Source organism: Haliaeetus leucocephalus, unplaced genomic scaffold (assembly GCF_000737465.1).
Source record: "Haliaeetus leucocephalus isolate CR32 unplaced genomic scaffold, Haliaeetus_leucocephalus-4.0 Scaffold752, whole genome shotgun sequence".
In the NCBI taxonomy this organism is placed as follows: domain Eukaryota; kingdom Metazoa; phylum Chordata; class Aves; order Accipitriformes; family Accipitridae; genus Haliaeetus; species Haliaeetus leucocephalus.
The window spans coordinates 5,732,579-5,760,531 of record NW_010973188.1 but is presented as its reverse complement, the minus strand read 5'-3'; the positions used below and the strand labels follow the sequence as shown (position 1 = coordinate 5,760,531).

The 27,953-nt window shown below is 38.3% G+C and overlaps 1 protein-coding gene across 1 annotated transcript in view; it reads left to right on the top strand.

Annotated features, from left to right (window-relative positions):
* The window catches only part of PRKD3 (protein kinase D3), a 45,597-nt gene extending 17,644 nt beyond the window's left edge, over positions 1-27,953 (top strand). Inside the window, exons 5-18 of the mRNA XM_010581242.1 lie at positions 1,522-1,711; positions 4,423-4,500; positions 6,505-6,688; positions 8,175-8,298; positions 11,142-11,219; positions 12,841-13,117; positions 16,251-16,303; positions 16,685-16,757; positions 20,032-20,138; positions 20,730-20,891; positions 21,371-21,469; positions 22,978-23,245; positions 24,156-24,241; positions 25,145-27,953. Of these exons, the coding sequence (XP_010579544.1) occupies positions 1,522-1,711; positions 4,423-4,500; positions 6,505-6,688; positions 8,175-8,298; positions 11,142-11,219; positions 12,841-13,117; positions 16,251-16,303; positions 16,685-16,757; positions 20,032-20,138; positions 20,730-20,891; positions 21,371-21,469; positions 22,978-23,245; positions 24,156-24,241; positions 25,145-25,318 (1,953 nt within the window). The 3' untranslated portion in view covers positions 25,319-27,953. The remainder of the gene's footprint in view (positions 1-1,521; positions 1,712-4,422; positions 4,501-6,504; positions 6,689-8,174; positions 8,299-11,141; positions 11,220-12,840; positions 13,118-16,250; positions 16,304-16,684; positions 16,758-20,031; positions 20,139-20,729; positions 20,892-21,370; positions 21,470-22,977; positions 23,246-24,155; positions 24,242-25,144) is intronic.

Below are 27,953 nucleotides of genomic sequence, written 5' to 3'. Positions count from 1 at the left end.
CCCCCCCCAAGTAGAATCATAGAATAGTTTGGGTTGGAAGGGACCTTTAAAGGTCATTTAGTCCAACTCCGCTGCAATGAGCAGGGACATCTTCAACTAGATCAGGTTGCTCAGAGACCTGTCCAACGTGACCTTGAATTTCCAGGGATGGGGCATCTACCACCTCTTTGGGCAACCTGTTCCAGTGTTTCACCACCCTGATGATAAAAAATTTCTTTCTTGCATCTAGTCTGAATCTACCCTCTTTTGGTTTAAAACCATTACCCCTTGTCCTATCACTACAGGCCCTGCTAAAAAGTCTGTCCCCATCTTTCTTATAAGCCCCCTTTAAGTACTGAAAGGCTGCAGTAAGGTCTCACTGGAGCCTTCCCTTGTCCAGGCTGAACAATTGTGACTCTCTGTCTTTCCTCAGAGGAGAAGTGTTCCAGCCCTCTGATCATTTTTGTGGCCCTCCTCTGGACCTGCTCCAAGGTCCATGTCTTTCCTGTGCTGAGGGCCCCAGAGCTGGACGCAGTACTGCAGGTGGGGACTCACCAGAGCAGAGTAGAGGGGCAGAATCACCCTCCTCAACCTGCTGGTCACACTTCTTTTGATGCAGCCCAGGATAGTGTTGGCTTTCTGGGCTGCAAACACATGTTGCCAGGTCATGTGCAGCTTTTCATCCACCAGTACCCCCCAAGCCCTTCTCCTCAGGGCTGCTCTCAATCCCTTCATCCCCCAGCCTGTATTGATAACTGGGGGTTGTGCTGACCCAGGTGCAGGACCTTGCACTTGGCCCTGTTGAACCTCGTGAGGTTCACATGGGCCCATGTTTTGAGCTTGTCCAGGTCCCTCTGGATGGCATCCCATCCCTCAGGCATGTCAACCACACCACTCAGCTTGGTGTCATCTGCAGACTTGCTGAGGGTGCATTTGATCCCACTGTCTGTGTCATTGATGAAGATATTAAACAGTACTGGTCCCAATACGGACCCCTGAGGGACACCACTTGTCACCAATCTCCATCTGGACATGGAGCCATTGACCACTACCCTCTGGATGTGACCATCCAAACAATTCCTCATCCATCAAACAGTCTACCCATCAAATCCATATCTCTCCAGTTTAGAGAGAAGGATGTTGTGGGGCACTGTGTCAAAGGCCTTACAGAAGTCTAAATAGATGACATCTGTAGCTCTTCCCTTGTCTGCTGATGTAGTCGCTCCATTGTAGAAGGCCACTAGGTTGATCAGGCAGGACTTGCCCTTGGTGAAGCCATGTTGACTGTCTTGAGTCACATCCTTGTCCTCCATGTGCCTTAGCATAGCTTCTAGGAGGATCTGTTCCATGATCTTCCTAGACACAGAGGTGAGGCTGACACACCAGTAGTTCCCAGGGTCTTCCTTTCTACCTTTTTTAAAAATGGGTGCAATATTTCTCTTTTTCTAGTCACCAGGGACTTTACCTGACTGCCGTGACTTTTCCAAAGTCATGGCAGTAGAACTGTTTTGGTGCAAATCATGTATACCTTCTTTATTGCAGCGCTGCTGCCCAGAACCTAGTAAGAGGATTCCCTCCTGGAGTGGCCGTCCCATCTGGATGGAAAAGATGGTGCTCTGCAGAGTGAAGGTTCCGCACACCTTTGCTGTTCACTCTTACACTCGTCCCACCATATGCCAGTATTGCAAACGGCTGCTCAAGGGCCTTTTTCGCCAAGGAATGCAGTGTAAAGGTAAACATTTAATTTTCTGCTGCAGCGATAGATTTCAATACAGGTTTTGTATTTAAAATTGATTTCAACTTATGTTTTGGTTGCCAGAAGGTTATACACTGTGAAACGGGGCAGTATAATTTTTGAAAAATGGCATATTTTTGAGAGGATTACAGCAGCCCTCATTTTCATTTTAGTAGACTGTGCATTGTACATTTTCCTGAAAAATAAGATTTAATCAGTACTTCCCTTTGTTCGACGTCTGTCTTCTAGACTCATCACTAAAGAATTTGTAAGTTTTCATTTTTGTATTCTAGTACAGAATACTGGTTATTATCTTTTGGAAAAAAAAACCCCAACATTTACACAGGTAGGTGCCTTTCCTGCACTAGCTTAGGCTTCATCAGCTGTATGGTTTTTATTTAGCATATGTTAAGATGCATGATATCAGTTCTCAGGCTCTTCCCTGCAGTTCCCAGGGCACAACTATGACATTGTGATCTTCTGGCTCTTTATTGCTGGGTAGTGCAGATCTGTCAGCTTTGTTGCAGGAAAGAAAACTGTAGTGATTAATGATAAACATTACTATGGAAAGGACTTTCCATTTCTCTCATGTGAGTTTATCAAACATGAGTACCAAAGGTCATAATTTTGAAAGAGGTCACTTAATATATTTTCAATTTCCTTTAGTAGAGGAGAGCAAAATTTGTAAGCTTATAGCTGTGTTAACTTTCTTTTGACTAAAAATACTGCTGTCTCATGTAAGTAAGGAATTAGTTTTATCTTTCATTTCTCTTTTTATTAATTTGCAGTCTTTGTAGTCTGTTTGAAGTCTGCATCCTGAACTGTGGGTTTTGGTTTTTTTTCAGTCAGTAATACATAAATAATGAAGCCTGAAAAAGATGCTTTGCAGTGTTAACATATTGATGCTACTGACTATATACAGTTATTGTGACTGTATATCCAGGTGAACAAATGGGGCTACCACGTCAGTTTCAGGGAATTGAATGACACTGGATAAAGATAGCATTTTCATATGGAAAATAAGCCTAGAGAAACGTTATGTATATGCATAGGACACAAATAAGTATATTAATAGGCCTCCATTTATGCAGTACGATCCTATATGTATTTTTAATATATCAGGAATTGATATCAAACAATCAAAATATTTTCATACTGCTTTCTCCTACAGATTCTTAAGGTTTCCCACTGACTTCCTTGTGCATATTCCCAAAGCTTGGGGCCTTTCAGCAGTCCCATGTTCCTGAGTACCTGTAAGAGCCCTGGATTTCTTGAATTCATCCAGGCTTCTACTTGGACTCTGAGGATGATCTTTGGGATACTAAGGCTATATTTGTGGTAATAAATTAAATGTGCCCAGGAACACTCCTGGACACTGAGGTCAACTGGGACAAAATGACCCGTGCTCATGAACAAGTTTTCTTAGCATCCCAGCCTGAGTGGCTGTATGCAGGCTGCCTGTTGGGAACAATTTCATGGGATGCTCTGATTTATGAACTAGACCTGGGAACTGTTTGGGATTGTGCTAATGCTGTGGGCCAAAAGCATGCTAGGGGATGTTTCTAACTGTTTACTAGAGAGTTGCATTGCAGTACTCAAGGATGTTTCTGGACCTAGATTTATTTATTAGGATTGACTCGCTCTTAGTCTTTCTAGTTCCCTGGTAGGATTTGAAATGTCTGTTTCTTCCAGCCCCCTTCAAACTAGTGAAGTAACCATATTCCATAATATGGACTGAAAACAGAGCTATAGAAAGGACAGTTCATTGGTCTCCTAGGATGCTTCCTCGTAGGCACTCAGAAGCTGAACAGGATTGTATTTTGCTCCAGGGTTTGGCTTCTCTGCTAGTAAAAATGGGGAGATAATGATTTTTCTCTTGTCTGGGCACAAGAAAAGCACAATGAGCTTTCTTTGGATAGCAAAAAGGGGCTACATTAGCAGTTTGAAAACAGTTGTGGGGGCAGTAGGGAGTTTTGAAATTCATGACGTTGATACGGAGTTGAAAATTACAGCGATGCTGCTAATAAAGGAAATTCTTGTTAATACCACTAATGTATGCTGGACTTTGTTCAGTAGGCTACATCTGATACCTCGGATGCAGAAATGGCACACATCCAGGTTAGATTCCATCTCCACATCAGGCCAGATCTGGATATAATGTTATTCTGTCTGCCTTGTGTCAGCAGGCAGAAATGGAGCTTCAGTGTTCAGCCAAATCTGTAATCTGAATGATAGGGAAACTGGACTTTGGGATTTACTGCAGAGCATATTTGCGCTGTGATACAGGTGTGTGATACTAGAGGCTTTGATGGCTGCAAGTCTTAGGCAGCAGGTGGGGAAAAATGGTAGAGATGAGACATTTGAATCATATAGCAATGGAAAAAGGATGTGGAACAGATGAGAGGATGGGAAAAAATACATCATAATGGAAAAAGTAACTACAGAGAAAGCTAGAGAAGTAGAAAATTGTTTTATACTGGAAGGGGAAGTGCTGACATAATAAATAGTGGTGGGGCAAATCAACATGTGACATCAGGACAAGTTTGTTAATTTCCTTCTGGAGGTGACCTCATTGGTACTGTCTTCAGTTACATGTAAAGGTATGAATCTGAACTGAAGCTTGTGATGGAAGTAGTGAATGATAGAATGTTAGTGTTTGAGTAGGAGTAAGATTCTGGTATCATGGGCTTATTTATCTTCTATTTTAGATTGCAGATTCAACTGTCACAAACGCTGTGCGTCTAAAGTACCTAGAGACTGTCTTGGAGAGGTGATTTTCAACGGAGGTAAGATGAGAAACATGCTTTCAAATACTGACAGATCTTTGGAGGCTTAACAAGATGCATTAGCTTTTGATTCTCTCATCTTTGAATATCTTAAGTCTTTTTATTTTATCTTCCCAGTTTTTTCACCTGAGATTGCTGACAATTAAAAAGATTCACTGTAAAACTTATACTCTGGTGAATTTAATTTTACGTAATCAGTGTTGGCAAGTACAGTGTGCTTTGCTTGAGATTGCTCAAAAGAAATAAAAAATGAAGAAGTCTTCTCAATGTACAAAAATTAAGTATCTGTTGTGATCAGTCTGCTCATTGTTCACCATGAAATATATATTTTAAAATGTTAATATCTGAAGACAAGTACCATTTTTTGTGACTTTCTCATATCCATGATTTTTAGTGGGCAGAGTTAGTCCAGCAGTTTATGAGGTAAAAGAGAAAGGAAAAACCAAGCCAAACCAAGCCAAGCCAAAAAACCCCACTCTTTTTTTTTTTTTTTTTTTTTTTTTTTTGAAACCTCAATTAAGTAGGACTGTTTTCTGAATAGACCCTACAGAGTTGAAAGGGGAAGGTGGGGAATAGTATGTGGAAGAAAGTTTAGTCATATAAATTTTAGACCAGTGTTAAGCTGATGAAATATGGGTGGGTGAGCAGACAGTGAGGTGGATTGAAAGCTGGTTGAATGGATGGGCCTAGAGGGTGATATAAGTGGCATGAAGTCTAGTTGGAGGCTGGTAACTTGTGGTGTACCCCAGGGGCCAATACTGGGTCCAGTCCTGTTCAACATCTTCATTAATGATCTGGATGATGGGGCAGAGTGTGCCCTCAGCAAGCTGGCTGCTGACTGGTAGGACTGACTGATACACCAGAAGGTTGTGCTGCCACCCAGAGGGATTTCGACAGGCTGGAGAAATGGGCTTATGGGGGTTGTTGGACCAGATGACCCCCAAAGATCCCCTCCAACTTCAACCATTCTGTGATTGTGTTGCCCAAAATTTTGATCCTTGGCACACATATTTTGAGGGGAATAAAATTGATGACATGCAGCAGATCACACCAAACTGTACAACCTGATTCAGAGGCCTGGGCAGCAGCCCTGTTAGCCAGTGGGTCCATTGCCATTGCACAGTGTATCGCATGCATTCATGCCTGCCTTCTTCAGCTTCAAGGCTCTTGCCTGGGTCTTGAGATCGGTGGCCATGAACAATAGTGTGCAACATGTTGTTGCTGCAGCCTGCTTTCACTACCCTTGTGATGCTAAGTGCTAGGGCACATAGTTTAGGAGCTACAATTTCATAGAATTCTTCTGTGGACATAACGAGTCATTTGTTTTTCATTCTTTCTCCCACCCTTAAATTGAACCTTCTCAGACCAAAAAAACCAAAAAGAAAGGCTGCAGATGAAGGTATTTGTATGTCTTAATTCTTAGTTTTCCACAGTGCAAGTTGTACAGCTTTTGGAAACTTTAAACTGCCGCCAGCAGAGAGTCAGATGTGAATAAGATCTGTTCTGCTTTTCTCTTTTCCTGCAATACCACAGCCCTCCTTTTCTCTCTTACTTTTGCTATTATGGGCTACAAGGGCAGTGAGAATAGAGTTGGGTTACTGTTGACAGAGAATTTCATTTGCACAGGAGTAGTTCTCTGGGTCATCTCTAGCCATCGAGAGGTTACTTTGTACTGATTACTTGTGGAACAGAATTACTTAATGAGATTCAGGTTTAGACCTTAAGCTTTTCGCTCCATTTCTTTCAATATGATTCTTCTTTTAGATGGGTCTCTCTTGCCTTGGCATTTAGCAAAACCAAACTGATAATGTTCATTAGCATACTCTGCACCATTTAGCAGAAACTTGAGGATTTTGTATATACTGATTGTACTTTTATGTTTACTTGCACAAATGTGAAATGAAGAAGAAATTTTTTTTGGGTTTTTTTTTTGTTTGTTTGTTTTCTTTGAGTTTTTTTTAATTGTGTATTTGAAATAATATCTGAATCCTGTGTTGTTTCCAGAACCTGCTAGCCCAGGCCAGGACTTGGACATGCCAATGGAAGTTGATAGCAGTGAAATGAACAGTGATGGTAGTCGAGGTCTAGATGATGCTGAAGAGCCCTCTCCTCCAGAGGACAAAATCTTCTTTATGGATCCATCTGACCTTGATGGAGACAAAGATGAGGAAGCTGTCAAAACCATCAGGTAAGTCATAAGCTGTATTTCTTTGCTCTGGATGCACTTTCCTCAGTATTGTGAGTAAACCATTTCTGATTAGCTGAGGTTTACTGCTTCAAGTGTTGTTTTTTCATTTGTGGTTTGTTTTGGGTTTTTTTGAACTTGAAAATGCTTTGTAAAGTTATCCTGTCTCAAGAAAATCTGAAACATAAATTCTTCTGATTGGAAAAAGTGCTATGCTATGATTGTTATCAAAGAAATAAAACCAGATCATCAAAACATGGTGACTTTTATGGCTTAACATGGCTAAGGTCTTTGATTTTAGACTAATTTAGTTACTGTTATGCATGTGTTGATTTAAAAGGAGCTACTTGAGATATTTTAATTTTCGTATCATAGTCTATATGTATTTTAGGCAGAAGTTTGCTTTATTGATCTTGAATGTGATTTTTCTGAAGTCTTCAGGCTGATAACTGTTACATAGTTTCTTTAATCAAGTTTAGTCTTTTTACCTTCTGTATTATTCTGAATAGCGTCATCCTGATTTTCTTAAGTCATTCTTAGTAACATAAGAGTAGTTGTGTTAGGTCAAACTAAAGGTTGTTTTAGCTCAGAGCTTAATAACAAATATGTGAGGAAGAGCATATAGTGATACCTTCCCAACTTTCAGCAATTTATAGCTCAAGGACTTCCTGAGTTGTAAGTAGCATCTTTTTTTGTGTTCCACCTCTAGGTAGGATTTTTCCATTTATTTCTAGTGGGATTCAAAGCAATAAAAGTTTTTGGCATGTACAGCATCCTGTGGTAGCCAGTTCTGCAGTGTAACTGTGTGCTGTGTTAAAGCATCCTTACATTTTTGGTTTTGAATCTGCTTTGTGATTTTGTGTATTTACAAATGTTTCTGTTAGTGTCACATGTAGGAACTCTGGTGTTAAGCAGGCAACTGAGTGCTTTGCTCCATTTTCAGTGCTATTGAAACCTGTATGTTTAACTAATGACTGTCAGAATATTAGAGATTGTAAAATGCTTGTCTGCAGGACAGTTAATATCCCTGAGCATTGATAAAATTTTCTAGTGCAGCTGTGATTTGAATTAACATACCCCTGTTTGTATGCTTAGGTAGGGACCTTCATTAGTGTAATAACAATATTAAGAAGTAGCATAGTCATCTTATACAGACAAGAGAAAGTAATAGTGATGCTCATGTTAATTATATTTTTATGCTCGATTAAGACCAGCAGTCTCAGCTAATTGTTTTGGGAGAGGATGATTTCTGTAGGTGTCCTCATTCCAGTGTGTTTCTTCTGTGTTCCGTAGAGTAATCTAAGTACTGCAATACTTGCACCAGGAGAGCTAGTGGAAGCTCAGATACCTTATCAATTTCATCTATCAATGACATTTGTATGGGAAGAAAAGGTGCCTGTTCCTGAAAATTATGGGCTAAATGTGTAGTATAATTGCAGTAGTGTTGTATTTTACCCTGTTAAATATTAACTGTTCTATCTTTTTTTAGTCCTTCAACAAGCAATAATATTCCTCTCATGAGAGTTGTACAGTCGATCAAGCACACAAAGAGGAAGAGTAGTACAATGGTGAAGGAAGGATGGATGGTCCACTATACTAGTAGAGACAATCTGGTCAGTGACTTTAGTTTCTTCCTACGTTAAGTTAAATTATTTCTTTAATCCAGTGTATTTCATTTATCTTATTTAGTACTCTGATTTACAGTATAATTTGAAAGAACTTAGCCATGATGTTCATTATAAAGAAATCTCGTTTAAAGGAGAAACTGTAGTTTATTCAATATTCTTCATGTGGTGGTTCAACAGTACTTTTCCTTCTCCCTTTTAAGAAGGAGAAGCATCTCTAAATTGTCTCAAATGAATTGCGTGTTTAAAATTTCAGCTTTCCTGAGATGATTTGGAATAATTTGCTTATGTCTTCTTTCTGTTTAGCAGTTGAACTAAATATTTGTATCAGTGTTTTTATTCTACTACAGGAAGAGGTGGAAATCATTATAAAATTATGAGTACTGAAATGGCTGACGCTATTATTCTAATAATCTAGGTGTTTGTAAATGTCTGTGTGTAGATATGGGAGCCCTTAATTCCTCTAGCACTTCACCCTATCTAAAAGTAAGCAGCATTGAACACCATCCCCCGCAAACTCACTATTCCTCTTGATGTCAGTGGAATAAAGAGTTGTGGCTTGACTGTATGTCCTTGGGTATGCAGACATCCTCCAAAAAGACTATGTTGTTTGTTTCCAGTGCTACCAATAATGATCTCTTAATTGAATCTTCTTAGGCAAGCTCCTTGATTTTGTGTATTGAGGAGGAAGGTAAGGAAGAATAACTGGGTTCCGCAGAGTTGTCTGATGGGAGGGAGTGAATACTCTTGTCTTTTGGTAGATGAATGAAAAGGATGAAGTCAAGAAGTTCCCAGATCTCGTGAAGCACAGTGTGTCATGTTGAGACTGTTCATGAAAGGCAGCATAAATACTTTTGCATTGTCTCTACACAGGAGTCTGATTGAAGGGGACTTCAGGAATTTAGAGAAGCAAATTTAATTTCTACTGAAATCAAGCTGAGACGAGATACTAGTCACCTCAAGTTACTGTAGTGTTTTTACTTTTTGTGATTGTCAACTAAACAGACCACTGCAAGTGGTCTGTCAGAAACTGCCTTACAAAACATTTCTTTAAGGTACAGTTTTGTAATACCTAGACGTATTTATCAGAAACCAAAATAAGTGTAGCATATTTCAGATGAGATTCCAGGCAAGGCTACTTAACAGACACAATTATCATCAAGTGACTATGGAAAAACTAAGGCCAGGTAGCAGACAAAGATGAATAGTTCTAGCAGAACTGTTGAGGGCCAACCTAGTATTCAGCTCTGATTTAATCTTTCAGTACAACCAGTACATTTTTCCATGGACTTTACTGAACCTCCTCATAGAATGGTGATCAGATTGTACACCTTAGCTTAGTTTGATTTTCTTCGTCTGTCAGTCTGGCTACTACCTAGATGACATCTACCTAAAAAGGCAGTTCAAATGAAGTGGAGTATTCTGCCCAGAGCAAGATATCCTCAGCCATGCAAGATCTCATAGAGCTTGCTAATGGAAGGAGACTTCTGTATTAGGCATTACAACATTGGCTATTTCCCTTGACCACTCTGCTCTCAGCAGTGTCAGACTATTTCCTATTCCTGAAACAACTTGGGCTTTCTATCAGTTCTGACAAAGTTCATTTTAACAGCAATATCTGTATGCTTCTTGCTGACTCTGGATAACAAGGTATTTCACCCTTTATAATGAGAAGTTTCTGTATCATCATCTGTATTCTTTTCCTCACTCTGAGCCCATCCTTTCTCAGAATAGGGTATGGGCAGATTTTGAATCTGAGTGAGTTACCAACCTGTTCCTTAATTTCCCCCCCTCCAAAGTCTTCCCTGATTCATGATTTAGTAAAGAGCATATATGTCTCAAGGACAGGTTCACCCTTATGCTTTCACCCAGTTTCCATTCAGTGCTGCCTGGAAATTCCATATAGTTAAATCCATTCATGACCTAGCTTGCTTTGTCTGACTCCTACAGGTAGTCTTAGCTTCCCTGTGATTGAAGTGATTGAAGCTCTACTGTATTATGTTTCAAACTTTGTCATCCTAGGCCAGAGTTAAGGATCTTGTTTTTTTGCCACGGAAAAATGAAAATGGGTTTCTAACTATATGAGCATGGTGCAAGCAAAGTAAGTTAGGTTCATACAACCGTATTAGCTTTCTAAAAGCTTTGTTTTGAGGAATGTTTTTCTGCTTAAAATTACAAGGCACTTATGTGCAACAGCTTATTCATATTACTTTTTGTTGGAGAAGGTATTTTTCATTGGTGGAGGCTTCCAGAAAATGGCTATTTAGTCTGTCTTGATTTTTATTTTATTTCATTTTCCCCCCAAGATATTTTGTCCACTTGAATCTCATAATCTGTCTGTCTTGCCACTGTGTGCTTTTGACCTCCTAGAATTCTGTGTTGACAAAAGAATTAAGGACTTGTTAGGCTTGTTCAGTCCTTGAATCCTTGCGATGTTGGTGTGAGGCCATGCAGGGAGAAAGCACAACTCCCACAATTGTTACTAAATTAAAATAATTCAGGTTTTGTGAGCACGTGTATCTGGAGTGAAACCTGCGTAGGTAAGTGTTTTTCCTGTACGAGATAACTGCTGTTGTCACTCCTATTACTGTAAGGTAAGTGATATTTTTTTTCTGGTTTGTGGAAATACTTTCTGAGCCTCTTCTTGAATTTAAAAAAAAAATCTTTATTCTTGAAGTGTATTTTTTCATGTATCTAGCCTAAGATACAACTGTAGATTAACATTAATTGATTATTTTAGTAATTTTAGAGCAATTCTCATTTAAATAATCAGATAACAAAAGCCATAACAGTGATTTGTTCCTTATGTTATTGTACTGTGCATTTTGTAGAGAAAAAGACATTACTGGAGACTGGACAGCAAATGCCTCACGCTATTTCAAAATGAATCTGGAACAAAGTATTACAAGGTAATTAATGATGATTAATAATTATGTGGCACTAGTGTTTTATAGATCTGAAATCTACTTGTGAGCAAGTATAAGTGTTATCTCCTTTTCCCCATTTTTTTTTAATCAAAACTGTGATTAGGTTAATTGTTGGCTGAAGCTTATAGGTGAGAAGGACCAAGACTAACTCTGAGAAGTTGCTTGCAGCTGCTGTTCTAATCCCCTTGAGTATGTCACTCCTTGCATTTTACATGTACTGTTCTCCTAAATTACCTAGCATATTAAGCTTTCTTCACAGTTACCAGAGAATTTGTTTGGCTGCCAGTCTAATGAAGGCTAGGATTTTTGTATTCTATAAGTAGTGACTGAAAGTTTGCATGCTTATGTATTTTATTTCGAGGTTCCCAAAATTAAATTATTCCCAACTGTACAACTGGAAGTTGCAAGTAAGATTTAGAGGAAAACTTACTGTGCAGCCTGACATTATATAAATAAAGCTTAGCAATAAATTTAGTATATTGTTAATATAGTAATGTATTCAGTGGTGGAATATTCAGAAAATGTGTTCGAATGTATAAACAGGATTTTTCCCTTTCTTGTCTTACACCTTTAGGTGGGGGTCCAAATCTTGCAGCTTCTTCCTTTATAACATCTCTAAGATCAAGCCTTTTCTCTGTACACCCAGCTAAACTTGCCCAGATCCTTTTCATCCCTATCTTGACCAGTGCAGTCTCTTCTTCTCAGACCTCTCTGATACTTGTATTGCCCTGTGCATTCAAAACACAGCTGGTAAAATATGTTCCTTGCTTGTTGCTCCGTTATGTCGCTGCTTTTAGTCCTTTGACTTGCCCCTTTGCACCCCTTTAACTGCTTAAATCTCAGGTTATTTGTCTTTGCTGTTAGTCATTCACAGTTTTTGCCTTTACATTTATTTGCTCTTCATCATAATCAGCTACTGTCTCTTATCCCCCTAATGCCAGCCTGGTGTTCACCTGCTTGTTCACTACTCTTGCAAGTGACATGCACCTGTACACCTTCCCATCTATGTGGAATGTCCTCCAGCTAGTGTGAACTTGCAACTGTTTCTTCCTTCAGATCTGTTCTCTAGTACTGCTTGTACCATGATCTTAAACTGATAAGGTAGAGGAGTCAGTAGAAATTGTTAATATCTGTATGAAAGAGAATCTTTACCCAAAACAATTCAGATATGTGCTTATTGACTAGCTTATATAACCACATCCTCTTCTTCATGTTGTCTTGTTTCACTTTTTTTCCCCTGTCATGTTCTGTTGTAGCTAAGCTGTGTAAACTACAGGGGGAAAATGATCATTTTATAGTTGTGCAGCATTTGTATGCTGTGGGGGCATGTTTCGTGCTGAATATAAATGCAGTTTGAGTAGAAAATAGTAGTTGTATAGAGAGAACTGTGGTGGGGCTGGAAGTGTCTCTAGGCTTGTATAGAGGAATTCAGAAAACTGGGCGGGCAGTGGTCATGCAGTTTGACATTAGTTACGAAGCTTGGCGTTCTAGTATTTTGATATATTTGCTTTGATTTCTTTGCAAACAATTTTAAGTTTTGAGTATCAGTATATTAAAATATTATGTGCATTTTCATTTTTTAATCTTTAATATTTTTCTTCAGGAGATTCCACTTTCAGAAATTCTCCAGGTGACTCAGCCTCGAGATTTTTCAAACGTGGTGCAGGGCAGCAACCCATACTGTTTTGAGATCATCACTGACACGATGGTGTACTTTGTTGGCGAAAACAATGGCAGCAGTCATCACAGTCCTGTTCTTGCTGCCACCGGAGTTGGACTTGACGTAGCTCAGGGCTGGGAGAAAGCCATTCGTCAGGCTTTGATGCCAGTCACTCCTCAAGCTAGCGTTTGCACTGCTGCAGGACAAGGAAAAGATCACAGTAAGCAGGCAGACAAGGCACTATTATTCATATTCTGAAGCTGTTAATGGTAGAGATTCCTTTCAGAAAAGTGGTTATTTAGAGTGAAGTATTGTCTGTCTATTATCTGCTGAATTAGGTCCATAATTTTCCACAAGTCTCTAAAAAGTGACACTCAGGTTTGTGGAGGGTGGGCAAATCCTGTAATCTGTTGTAGCAGGAAGTAGTAGTTAAGAATCAGATTTACAATATGAATGCATATTGCAGAGCTTTATTGTAGGAGCATTAAGAACTCACACGTAGTTGCTGGATATAAAAAGGGATCATAGTTTAGATATTTCTAATATACTTAAATAAATTCAGATTATATACATATACTCTGAAAGAACTAAATTTGGATGCTTTTTGATGTTAGCCCCTTTATTTTAATTTGCGAGATGTCAGTAGCTAAGGAGAAGAAAAGGAGTTAGTGATGCAATGTAAATACTGCCAGTGACAGAAAGAACTTTAGCTGAGCTGTGGGTAGTAACAAAAAGTACCCTATTCTTTTTATGCACCTGCCCTCCCTTTCTTTCTCTGGCATAGGATCATATTCATTATCAATGGTCCACTAAACTATATATTGTGTTCTTTCTCTTAAGACATCTTCTTGTTCCTTGCAATGATGTTCATTCACATTCTATACTGAGATTTATCCTTTCATTCTTTAGTTTCCTTTCATCTTCCAGTTACTCCTTAATCTTTTAGTGAAATTTTCTTTTGCAGCAGATTCTGAGATTAGTTTCTCTGTCTCTGATATCCAGCTATTCTGCATCAGCAACAGTTAAGAACCTGTAAATGCTAGTCTGAGGTAAAGGCACTTTCTGAAAATACAACCGTGGTCTGAAATGGTAAACTATGAAATGCCAGTACTGGTATCTGTATTTAATTACAGTGAAGAAACATACCTGTAAGATGGTACCTCATAACTGGCCTTACACATATGTAAAATGCCACTTTTGATATGAAATTCTTAGTTCCAAAAGCTCTCCCTGTTTTCTAGAACCTAAGGCTTACTGTTGCTGAGAGACTTGCAAAGACAGTTGCTTTTTCCAAAATCAAATTTTTTCAGATATAAATAAGAACATTTTTATAGTAAAACTTGTTAGTGGTAGGGAATAGGGCTGCTGGGGTAGATACAGGGAGAAAGTATTTCAGCATGTTTAGGATTGCAGAAGTATAAGAAACTACCATGAGTTGTGAAGCGGCGTTTGCATATCCTTAGACAATTCAGCTTGGTATTTAAACTCTAGAAAGCCCACAAAATGTCCGTTCATGCCTCTTATTCCTACACATTGTGAGCCATGAAGTGTATCCCAAGAGTCTTTAAGAAAATTAGACTTTTTGTTAAAAAAACAAAGCCCCCAAAGCCTCAAATATGTTCTTTTAAATGAAAAGACCAAAAGAGGAGGGAGACATTGCTAGTGCTTGAAATTCTTGCAGCAACAGGGAATTTGTAGTGTCAAAATGTCCACAAGATACTAGTTAGTCAATTTATACCATGCTCTGGCCAGAAAGTAACTAGAAATGAGGATGCTCCCAGTCTGACCCATGGGAAAGAGTCCTTTCTGACCTGGTACCTGGTGGTTGGGGTGGAATATTTCTTTGTGGGATGTTTCTGAGCTGAAATGAGAAAGAGAAGATTAGTAAGCTGTTACCTGGTATAGATTACATATTAAGTCCTGGCATTACTGATTTCTTCGGAAGTGACAATTTTTCAGCCCTTATTCTTACGCATTTCAGACACTAGAGAAATCGATTTATTTGCAAGGAGTAACTCAATCTCTACCTAGTAGATATTTTGTATTCTGTAGCCATCTGTGGAGAAGGGTTCAGTGTGTTCTCTTTAAACAGTTTCAAAAGCTGTATCTTCACTTTCTAGTTACCTTGTTTCAACCTTGCTGCAGTTTGTGTTGACCTTAGTAACTTTTTGTCTGCTTTTTTTTCCTTGTTTTTCATTGTGTTATGCCAATACAGACTTGACTGTAGTCAATAATCAGTAGAAATATGCAAGGCTGTAATTCCAGTTCATGTTTCAGATGCAGTATTCAGAATGTCTTTGAGAACTAGCATTTGTTGCTGTCTTCAGTCTGTAAATTCCTTCTTTGAGATAAAGCACAAGTGGCAAAAATCAGATACAGACATCTTTGTTTTCTGAAATTATGTTTTTAAAGCTCAAGGCTCTTCTTAGGGTGATAAAGGCTCTTATCAAAGTGATAGTAAATCTATAGTATATCTTCTCTCCACCTTGTAGGTGAATTTGTTCTACATTTCTCTTTTTTTTTTTTTTTTTTTTTTTTTTTTTTTTTTAAGTTAAAATAACAAATGATAGGTGTCCATTTGTCTGAGACACTTCACCTCTGTATTGGAAGTCAAAGGAACCTTCCTTGACGTATCTCTTCTTGTCCGTGCATCATAATGTTATTCCTTTAATGAAGACTTCGTGTCAACATCTGCTGCAGGCTGAAAAATTCTGTGTCTTTATCTGGTGCTTTTACTTGCAAATTACACTTCCTAGATGTGCTCTTTTATTCCAAAGATCGATATGCTTCTGTAGTTCATCCATTAAACAAAGATTCTTTATATTATGGGTTTTATTGCTCTTTTAATTATCAGGTCTTCTATTACTTGCTTCGGTTGATTTGTTTCCTTTTCTTATGCATTAATTCTGTGTATCTTGATGCCATAGAAAATTAGTAACCACATTCATTTGACTATAAGGGATCTTCCTGGTCCTCTTCCCTGTATTTTTCTATATTACGACCAGAAATTCTTAGTAGTTTAATGAACTCTGATACAATTGTGACATTACCATTGCTTTTGGTTTTCCAGCTCTCTATTGTGTACACACTCGTACTGTTCTACTATTTTTGTAATCAGTGATATGACAAAAATAGACAAATAATTCCAGCAAAAGTCCCAGGGTTGTTTATCTAATTAATCTGTGAAATCTGAGTTCCAGGGTATGATGTTTCTGCAGAACATCAATAAAAATCATTTCACCATGACTGGGTTAGAAGTCAGTAAAGGTTTTTTGTTTTGTTTTTTTCCCCTTTTTACTAGAAAAAGCCTGGCCTTCCTATTTACTTACTCAGTTATATCTTCTTTATTGCAGAAGAGTTATCTCTAAGCATCTCTGTTTCAAATTGCCAAGTCCAGGAGAATGTGGTAAGTCATGTGCATTGTGTAACAATGGGTGTTCATTTGCCTGGGTATTACAAAGTAATTGGTCGTAACAGTGTCTGGATGAGAAAGCAACACCAGGGTATTGTAGCTAAAGAAGTCTGTGTTCTATACAGGAAGTAATCTACTTACCTGACACAGCTGTTAGTTTGTATGAATGTATGTCCCTGCTTACACTGCAGCTAAGTGGATCCTTTTCAGGAAAAGTTTGTTGTGTTTTTTCCACTCCATTCAGGGCAATGGTGGCACCCTTTACAGAGTTTGATTGATGTCAAATGTAAATACAGCTTAGCCAGTACTAACTAATATGCTCATGAACATTTTGATTACTCCTGATGTTTGTGATTTCTGTTTTTCATGCATTAGGATATCAGCTCTGTGTACCAAATATTTGCTGATGAAGTGCTGGGTTCTGGTCAGTTTGGTATTGTATATGGAGGTAAATTACATTAGATTCCATTATGCATTTATTAAGGTAGAATGTCTGTCTGCTTGATATAATGAGCCTTTTTGTATTTGCTTAGCTGTATCTAGAATGTCTAGGTGAACTTTATCTTGTTAAAAGTTCTGTTTGGATTACTTTACTCTGTCTCTCTGCAGTTTTATGTACAGTATTTCTTACAATTCCTTTTTTGCAATTAGAGTTTTGCATTGGCATCAAAAGTGGTTTAGAATATGCATTGCACTTTGACTTTGATTAAGGTTTTTTTAATTGCAAATTCTAACACTCTTATCTGTATTATACAGTATTAGAAATCACGTATTTAAGGAGGTTGTCAGTTATACCTCTTTTTAATGATACCTGAGAGGTGTAGCTACAAGCAATTAGAAAAATTCATATTTTAGTTTATGGTTTGACAGTATTTTTGCAAACATATTATTGACATATTTTATGCAAACAGTTTCTCTACAAATTTCTGTCAGCAGGATAAAGTAGAGGAAGGAATTCTTTGTCAGGAGGTCTCAGTTTTATGTTTCAATTGTACGTTTTATCACTTTTAGTTTTTAAAAACTTCTATTGCAACATGTAACTTGTTTATAGTATTAATCACAAAAAGAACATATACTAGAAATGCATCATATGAACTCTGTTTCTCTCTCTTTTTTTTTTTTAATCCCATGTATTATATCTCAAGAGTTGAGAAAACCACAGACCATAAATCTGGAAAGAAAGAGAAAGTGATAACTAATAATTTAAAAGTGGTAACATTTCTGCTTCTGTCATGTTGTCTTTCTAGTCAGGAGGTATTGTGGCTATGATTTTTCTGTGTGCCAATTGTGTAGTTAAAAACTTTTCTCTATTACTTCTGAACTGCTTGGTGGAAATGCAGTTTGATAGTCTGGTTTTACATCACTCTTGAGAGAGGTCTATTTTTTCCCCTCTGTATTTCTTAAAGCATAGTGTGAATCAAAGTGTGCTCCCCCTCTTATAATTAGAATATGCACAAATGTGGAAAGTATTTTAATTCTTTGATTTTATTTCTATATGTACTTTCCTAAATTGCCTTTTAAATAAATCTCAGCTTGGTATTTTGCATGATTCAATGCTTATAAATGCTTATAGACATAATAAAAACTTATAAAAGGCTTTTATTATATTAATTTTTTTCACTTAATGATGCCTTAAAATATATAGGATATGCATACTGAAAGAGCAAGAAAAGAGAATATAAAAGACTATTCTTTTGCTGGCTCTGCATACTGCTTAATTGCTGCTGGCGTTTGGGGAGACTAGATCTGGTGACTTCTAATATTGGCTTCTCCCTACTTATGTAGGCTTACTGAAATAATGGTAACAAAACCTTTTATTTAAACAAAAAAAAGGTAAAATTAAGTTGCTTCCATTGTTGTGGGTTTTTTTTGTGTGTCCGCTATTCTCAACAGACATTTACAAATTATAAATCAAGAAGTTATACAATATTGATGTCCAACTCCTGTTTCTTTCAATGAGAACAGTTTCTCTCTGCTTTTCCTATTCTGGTTAGTTTTGAAGGCTCTGAAAAATGGAGACAGAAAAAAATATTCTTGACAGTTTCTTACTGATGTAAAACTTGCACTGAAACCTGGTTGGTTGTGTTTTACTTAGGAAAAGGAATTTTCAAGCTGCTTTTCTGTTAGTCTTTCTTCATGTTCAATTTTTAGCTCTAGTTTAGCTTCTGTAGTTAAGTGTATTTGTTAGTTTGGTGGTTTTGCTTTATGTTTTCTTGCAACCTAGCGTTTGTCTTCTAGGTTTTGCATCTAATTCATAATTGATGGTATTTCTGCTACATTTCTATATAATTTGATGTCTAGCGCAGCCAGAGTAATTTTCCCTGAATCTAAGGTTTTATTTAAATTATAGCTGGCTACTGTGATTTCTAATATTTTGCCTAAAAATTGTTGATTTGTTACAGACAAAATGACAGAACTCCCCAGATCTCTCTTTTGAGACTTCTGGCTTTATGCTGCTGCCTGTGATAGTCCATTATACAGTGTATGCTTTCCTCAGGACTAATGTAGTCTTTCTAAAATTTATTTTTTGCTCTCCAGTTGTTAGTTCTATTTGGTAACCTTGTAAACCCTTTTGGAGCTTGAGTGATGTCTACATTAACTGCCTTACCTCATCCAGTAGAGATAAGCCTGGTTTTGCCCCTTTGTTCATTAGGATGTTTAAGGCAGGTGCGGTAGTTGTTGGCGCAGCAGCCTTTGGAGCAATTCCTATGCCCTGCCTAAGCCCTGGCTCACCAGTACTGACCGCAGAGCAGCAGGTGAGGCCTGGCTGGGTGGTTAGCGAGGTGTAGCTGGGCTCCCCATAGCAGTGCCAGTAGAGTCCTCTGTGCCACTTGCACTGTAGCTGTGTGTGTCATCCCTTTTCCTAAAATGGCTGCCAGACCCTTCACTGAGCAGATAATGACATTTTGCCTTTGGTGCAGACTTATTGTTCTGTATTAGTTTAGTATTAATTGTCTTAGATTATCAAGGTTTTGCAGTGTGTGATCCCATTAACCGCTCTGATGTGAATGTGGTAGAAGTCAGTTTAGCAGCTGTGGAGAAGCTGGATAAGTGTTTACAGCTACTCGCTTAGCCCTTGAAACATCCTATCTGTGTATTGCAGAATACTTCTCATGTAGCTGATGCAGGTTGCAGCAAGGAATAGCATTTGGTGCTATCAGCACTTTTTTTTTTTTTTCTTACCGTAACCTTTTAGAGCTTTTTGATCACAACAGGCTGCCTTTGGGTGTTAATGTGTTGTTCTTCATGGCACATAATTACTCTCACGGTCCTGTAGAGTATTAGGTATCTAATTTCCTGTGCATGTGGAGCCCATCAAAGTATGAAACCACTGGAAAGACTTGTAAATCTTTCTTCATGTTGGCCTTGAATAGTTTTGTTGTTACTTTTTTACAGAAGAGAGGGAGTAGGGAGTGGGAGATGGTATTACTTGCTCATGTGCGAGTCCCTTGCACAAGCAAAAACTTCACCTAATACATCTAATGTCAATGTGCATACCTGACAGCAGAGTAGTAACTAGTTTAAGTTTATCTACAACGCTCCTGTTAAGGCTGATCACTTCTTGTTACTCATATACCAGTTGCAATTGTAAATATGAATATAGTAATACTGTGCACTTGTACGGAATATACTTGTTTCTCCAAAAAGAAATTTCTGCTGTAATGTTTTATAGCTATAAATTGCTTCTACCTCTTGATGGCTGACATTGACTTTCTGTTTAGGAAAACATAGGAAGACTGGAAGAGATGTGGCTATCAAAGTCATTGACAAGATGAGGTTTCCAACTAAACAGGAAAGTCAGCTTCGTAATGAAGTAGCCATTCTCCAGGTACAGAAGTATTTTTGGATCACACTGGAGTTTTGTCTCAAATAAGCCATTAATGAGATTTTGTAATGTGTGTAAGTGCTCTGAATTGATTTCTAGATCTGCATATGTGATTTCTGAGTCTTTTTGTAAGAGGGAATCTTACAAGAGTGGGAATTCCTGAGTATTTGGTAGAGTTGGTAACTTGGGGGTGGTATCTACCCCTTATAAGGGATCCACTGAAGACATGTACTTTGGCTCCATGTTGTCTCCCTCAGGTAGCAGGAAACTGTATTATTTTTTGCTGTATTCCACTACTGGCTTCTCAGTCTATGACTGTTACTCTTGCATGTTCTGTACTCAAGCTACTGAGTGTATCAACTGTAAAATTAATCATTATGGATAATTTGTGTTAAAACAAATTAGTCTTAGTAGTGATAATTGGCATGTTTCATGGGTTAGCGTTTGTTTCAAGCTAGTTTCTTGCCTCAGACATTTTGTTTTTTCATCTCTAACTCTCCACTTAACTGCTTTTTGATTTGTAGTACAACATTTCTGTGTAATTCAGGATATTTCATACTGTTTTATTTTAGTGATGTACTACTTTATTTTTAGAATTTGCACCACCCTGGGATTGTGAACCTGGAATGTATGTTTGAAACCCCAGAACGGGTCTTTGTTGTGATGGAAAAGCTGCATGGGGATATGCTAGAGATGATTCTTTCCAGTGAGAAAAGTCGACTTCCAGAACGAATAACTAAGTTCATGGTCACTCAGGTTGGCATTCAGTCTCTCTCCTTTGAGAGGAAGGGCTAGATTTGTCTTTTGCAATTATGGGAGAATGAAATTTGGAGATGGGGTTTTCTGTATTGTTATTTAAAGGAGACAGCATGGAGGGCTGCTCATCTAATGAAAGTTGAATAAACATGGAAAGAATTTTGAGTGGTAATTATGTTAATTGTTTTGCCCTTCTTTCCCAAGACATAACATTATGGACATCCAAAGATGCATGTTGAAACAGTAAGCATTCAAAAAGACAGAGGGAGAAGGGAAGAAAAAAAACCCAAAAACAAAGGAAAATAAAACCCATCAGTTCCAAGTCTTGATAGGCTGGAAAAAACAGTACTTGCACAATATATAAGGGTTAATTCTTGAAGACTATGTCGATACAAATTACTGTATTGGTTAGTGTGTGTGGCTTTTAACACTTCTGATCCACTCTGAAGAGTTCTGAAAATGTTCTTTCCTTTTTTTAGATACTTGTTGCTTTGAGGAATTTACACTTCAAGAATATTGTTCACTGTGATTTAAAACCAGAAAATGTACTACTAGCGTCAGCAGAACCATTCCCTCAAGTGAGTGAAGATTAAAAAAATACTTATTTCATCACTTTTCATTGTTCTTTTTTAAAGAAATATAGGCATTGAAGCTTAAAAAGTGAACTCGTAGGATTGTTCAGCTGACTTAGTGTAGAACTGCTCAAACTACATGTATTACAGTTGTCTTTTTTTTTTTTTCTCCTTCCAACTCTTAGCCTAGCTTTATGCTCAATGGTCTGTTTCAGTTTCTTTTCCCTCAGATGTGGATCATGTCTGCCAATGCTGGGCACCAGCATTCTTTCTTCCAAGGAGCCTGAGAAATACAACTACTGCCAGCGCTTAGCAAAAGGCTGTGTAGACTGCATCTAGCTTTATGCCTGTGAAGCATGCATGGAAATTAGTATTCTGGCTTAGTGAGAATATTCCAGTGCAAAAGGCACAGGACTAGAAGCTTCAAGACCAGTCCTTGTTTCTGTTCCAGTGCTGTTTGACCCTGAGAAACAATTTCTTCCTTGTTGTGTGTCTCCTTCTCTTCCTCACTCTTGTCTGTGTTGTGTACAAGCTGTTGTGAAAAGGGACTGGCTCATTTGTTACTGGTCTTGCTCGGGGATTTTCATCATCAGTATGTATGATACTACATTGTAATATAAACTAAATAGTTAATTTCTGTAAGAGAAATGCTGTTCAGCGATATTAGTATTTAGGTACTGTCAACACTTACCCAGTCAACTATTACCTTAGATACCTTGAGTAGTATGGATTTTGTGGAGGATATACAGAAATTAAAAGCTGCTAGGCAGCATCAGGGAATTGCTTCCAGTTCTGTGACATTAATGCAAGGTGGAGTGGACTTTTGGAGAGTCACTTGTATGCCTTTAGTGCACTGCTCTTTCTTATACGCTGGGGAGGGCTTATTAACTTGGGGGGTTAGCATTGGACTTGTACAGATAAAAGGATCCAGATCAGGTGCCTGCTGTGTTCAAGTTAAGGAACGATCACAGAACCATGAAGATTTGAGCATCAGTGCAGGCACCAGCTGTTGGTGCTTTTTACCTGAATGATTATTGAACTGTTCTGTGCAGAGCTAGTTAAAACTCATCGTTTGATTTCTGTGTAGCTGAAGCCTCCAGCTTCAGGAATATGATTAAAAGGAATGCGATCTGGCTGGGATTCATGTGCTTTTTTAATTTTGGTTCTGTGCTTTGTGAGGGTGTGGTTTGCCTCTGAAAATGAGCTGAGTTTGGAAGCAAGTTTTTTGTCCTTATTTGGACACTTCTGGCCTTGTACTACACAGACTCCCTAAGAGCTGAGTCTGTGCAAGGCCAGTTCAGGTCTTGGTCTGAAGCCTGGTTGATCCGCAGTCTGCAAAACCAGCAACCTAAAACCTGAACTGACTGGCTTACATAATGTTTTGTCTCTGTTTTAGTGCATACAATGTTTAAATGATGGCGGAAGGGGTATCAGGTACCACGCTGGTCTTCGGCAGCAGCATGCTTTGGAGATCAAGCAGAGATTTCTCAGTTTAAAATATATTTCTTTTGCAGGTGAAGCTGTGTGATTTTGGCTTTGCACGTATCATTGGTGAAAAATCTTTCAGGCGCTCTGTGGTGGGGACACCTGCTTATCTTGCCCCTGAAGTGCTCAGGAGTAAAGGTTACAACCGCTCTCTAGACATGTGGTCCGTAGGAGTTATTGTCTATGTGAGCCTTAGTGGTACATTCCCATTCAATGAAGATGAGGATATAAATGATCAGATTCAAAATGCAGCATTTATGTACCCACCAAATCCTTGGAAGGAAATTTCTAGTGAAGGTAAAGAAAGGAATTTTCTCTTTTAGAATGTCTTTATATGTAGATAACACATTCAAATGCTTAAACCTCAAGGTTCATTCAGACAGGAGTGTGAGAATTATTGGTAGTTTGAGTTTAGTAGACTATGCCAGAATGGATGAATATGAGCTGGCATATATTTGTGAAAGACAAATTGTCAAATACAGTGTTTTAGATAATTTTCAGGGCAGGAGGAGCCAATAGATTTAGCAAGAAAAATTAATTGCATGCATGAGGAGTGGGATGAATAATCTGAAACTTCCCGAAATTCCCAATGAAAAGTTAAATCATGTGTGAGTATTTGCTGAATGCTGATCTCAAAATATACTTTATCTAAACTATAATTACTGAAACAGTTCAAAGTTGAATCTGGAATTTTAGTTTTGTACATTAGCAGGTGAAACAAAACCTGGATCTAAATGTCAGGTCTGAACAATCTAGAAGTTTACAAGGTCAGTCTCTAGAGCTCTTCATTGCCAGCTCTGTTAGTAGTAATGTATATATGATTAACACACAGGTAGATGTGGAAGGTCCTATACAAAAGTAAACAATGGTGGAAGTACCTACATCATTTTGGAACACAAGGTTATGCTAAAGTTACTTAGGCACTTCTGAAAAAATCACTAAAGTCAGTAGGGAAAAAGATGAATGAGTAATATAGTAAAGCTTTTAGTGTTTCCATCAAAGCAGCGGGGGAAGCTTACCCCATACCTATTTTGTAGCCTCATTTAACATAAGCAAAGCTAAATATAAAATTCAAGAGCTTGATTAAGTTTAAATAGTTCAGTCAGATACACATACACACATATAAAAAAATTCACTTTCACTGCAGCATGTGAACGATGATAGAAGTGATTAGTATTTAAACAATATAATTTTTATTCTTTGTCAGCCATTGATTTAATAAACAATTTGCTTCAAGTGAAGATGAGAAAACGTTTCAGTGTTGACAAATCCCTTAGTCATCCGTGGTTACAGGTAAACCATCTGCCTTTTTCACTATGTTTATAATGGGTGAATAATGATTTTTTTGGATTAAATCCTTCAGAGGCTTATTCAAACTGCTACTATCAAAGTCTGCTAACAAGCATTCATGGAGGCTTGAGTATTTCTGGTTTTGACTTTACATTTTAAATGCTCCAGGATTCAGCCCGTCTGTTAATGGCTTCTTTCCTCAAGGAAAATTTTGTCTTGCTGTCTTTCCCACCCCTTGCTTTCCATCTGCCACCAACATAGAGTTTTACTCTTCTGGCACCTGTCCTAAATGCAGGCAGTGATGAGTGCATGGACCCCCACTGAAATCAGTATAGAGACAAACATTGTTTGTTCAGTGCTGAAGCAGACACACAAGCTGGTGTGGGCTGTAACTTGTAGGCATTTTAGAACAGAATTGTTTGGAATGGAATTTATCTGTTGCTTTCGTTCCTTTCATAATGGTTTCACAATACTGTATGCACATATCCATGCACACAACTTAAAAGACATGAAGGGGAAAATCCAATTAATTTTGAGTACAAACAATATTGGAACCAGTATAATTTCATGTATGTGTATATACACAATTAATTTTATAATAAAGCTAACATAGCTGTCTTGTTACAAAAAGTGTTCATGATTTACAGTGTTACAACCTTAGATACTAGCCTATTTAATTCTGAACCATTCTTTATGGACACTCTGTTGGGGTATTTTGTGGGGTGGTGGTGTTTGTGTGTTTGGTTTTTTTGTTGTTGTTTTGTTTGTTTTTTTTTTAACAGATCCTTGTTGCTTATATCTTGTGGCTATTTATACTAAAAATAGAGACAAACTGCAGAATTTGTCTGTGGGAATGTAGTGCTGCTGTTTCTTAAACTGCTTCCTTAAACCTCTTTTACTCCTTAGGATTATCAGACTTGGCTTGACCTCAGAGAATTTGAAACACGCATTGGAGAGCGTTATATTACCCATGAGAGTGATGATGCACGCTGGAAGGAACATGCTTATGAACACAACCTTGAGTACCCCCAGCATTTTATTATGGCTCCTAATCCAGATGACATGGAAGAAGACCCTTGATTTATTCATTATGCTAAATTGCAGCAAAGAAGGATACTCCAGAAAGAAACTGAAGATAAGTTTTGGAACAACTGTTGCTCTTTCTGAATGCTGTACACATAGTTCAGTGTACAAAGCCCTAGAGGATCCTGCATTGACATGGGAATAGACTGTCATCTGACAAGCTTTTTTCCATCTCTGACTTAAACTATGAGTAGTTGCTGGACAGTGGGATAAACCCCGTTGGGTAACATTTCACCGAGCTGTGTGGCTACAAGGCCATTACTGAGGTGTAATGTGTACATATTGAATGATTTGTGTGTTTTTCAAGGTTTGGTTGTTTTGGGGTTTTTTGTTTTTTTTTCATAGCCTACACAATAAGAATTTTGTAATGGTTTTCTAATCCCTATTTACTAGGCCATAGAGGACTGTTTTCTGTTACTTAGATACATCTCCCATTTCCTAAACTCTGCATGGTGAAAAGAGACTGTAAAAAGAAATCAGTGCAGAATACCTTGGCTAATAGCAAAACATGGTGGTTTAGGTCGAATACAGCTTTATAGATGAAGAAATAATCTGCTGCTGTTAAGACAGTTAAATATGTGTGTCTTTGCCCTAACTGAACTTTTTTCAGATACCCCCAAAACCCCCAAATGCTGTAACTTCTTACATTCCTCTTGAAATACTGGCTGACAATCTAAAAAGATGACAATCAAAGCTATGCTAGTCCCTTATTTTGTCTGTTAATACAGAGCAGTAAGCCACAACAGCATGTCGCTGTGCAAGGCTGGCACATGTCATTGATACACACCAAAGGCACTTTTGTCTTAAAACTACACAAGTATTACACAGAGGGCACACAAGTCTTGATGTAGCATATCCTTTCACTCTGGGTAAACAGCTTCTAGCAGAAGGATGTGGAAGAACAGGGAAAAATACATGCAGCTTTCTTCTGTTGTTTTGAGTAACTAGATTTTTAAATTCCTCTAATATTTTTTTAATTTGTTTTAAGGTTCCCTGGATTTACATCAGGAGTAGTTTGTAGCCTGCTTGCTTGTATCTTAACTCTGCTCAAAACCTAGGAGTAACAGTGGATATCAAATCACCTGTTGCTTCTGCCAGGGCAGCTAGATTGTAGGAGAAAGGGCTTTGCCTTCTGACCTTAACCTGCAGCCCCTCCTGTCATCTTTACTGTGCTCAACATTGTTGTTTGAGCTGAGTCAAGAGTCCAAAACCAACTCTTAATTCAGTTTTTTATACAGATGCCTCAGTTGATGGATTCCCAACCACTTACTGGACCTGTGGCACAATAGAGGAAGCAGCAGTGTTCTTTGGAAATTAATCCCTCGGAGGACAGTGTAACAGTTAAAGTTCATGGTATTTCAAAGAAGATTGAGGGCATGAATGCTAAATGCAAATGGAAGAAGGTTTTTTGGTCCCATTTTAAAAAATGGAAAAGGTGAAATCTTACCTTTTGTGTAGCATAACAGTATTGTGCTGCTGGAAGGTGCTGGATGGCTGTACATATCCCTGATGTGCCAAGCGGCTTAACTGGAGCTTGGTTTAAAATACTCATACAGGCTTGAACTGCAAAGTCAGCGAGAGGCTTTGGGGTAGCTCCTCTCTCTCCTACAAAGATTTGTGTGTGTGTGTGTGCGTGTAGATAAGTATTTTTTTTCTACTGTTGTTATTCAGGTAAGGAAGCAGGTGAGCAGACTTTTTCTAAGTTGTTAGATATACGTAAAACTTTATGAGGTTATTTCAGGGCTGGCAGCTGCTTGCGATGACAGCGACCTGACAGCAAAGTCAGTGGCAGTTGCAGATGTACCCACAGGTAGGTTTGGGTCTTTAACCCACCTTTTCTTTTCCTATTGCCCTTAATTTAACTGCCACTGCATTTTGTAGGTGTCTAAGTTGGTAAAGGCTGAATTCTGGCTTCCCTGTTAGGATACACCAAACTTTGTACGAAACATTGGTGCAATCTGTATGGCAGTTTCCTACCGCCAGGAGTGGGCAGAGCATTCCAGCCCTTCTGACCACCACGCATCCTCTCTCCTAGCACATGTTTTTCTCAGGTTTGTGCAGGGGACCTGCCTGATGGCAGTCCCTGCCACTCCTATGCTGGGGGTCATCCTCCCCCTTTGATGCTGTCAAGGCAGTGCAAAGGAATTCAGAAGGGACAGAATCTGTCCCTTAGCCTTGCCTTCCTGTTAAGGCAGGGTTTCAGGACTGATTCTTCAGAGGGGCACTACTTTTCTTTTTTGGAATCAGAACAATGACCTATGAAGTTGGTAGTCTGGTGTTTGCCCAGGCTTGGCAAGGGAAGCAGTGCTTTTTTTCAACTTCTACTGCTCAAGTGACCAAATTTCAGTGAAACCATTGCTATCTTCCATCCTAACTGTAATAATGTAGACACAGTCTGGTTTTAAACTTCAGATTTTATACTTGAGCTGTCACTTCAGGTTTTCCTGTGGGTTTTTTTTGTTTGTTTGTGTTGTTTTAAAGTAGGAAATAAAGCCAGTGCAGTCACTTGGAAAAGTACAACAAGAATAGAGGAAGGAGGGGACAACAATGATGTAGAAAGCCTGGCTGATGTCTCTCCCCATGAAGTCTGCTCTGTTCCAAAATTAAACCTATTTATTCTTCAAGTTGTATT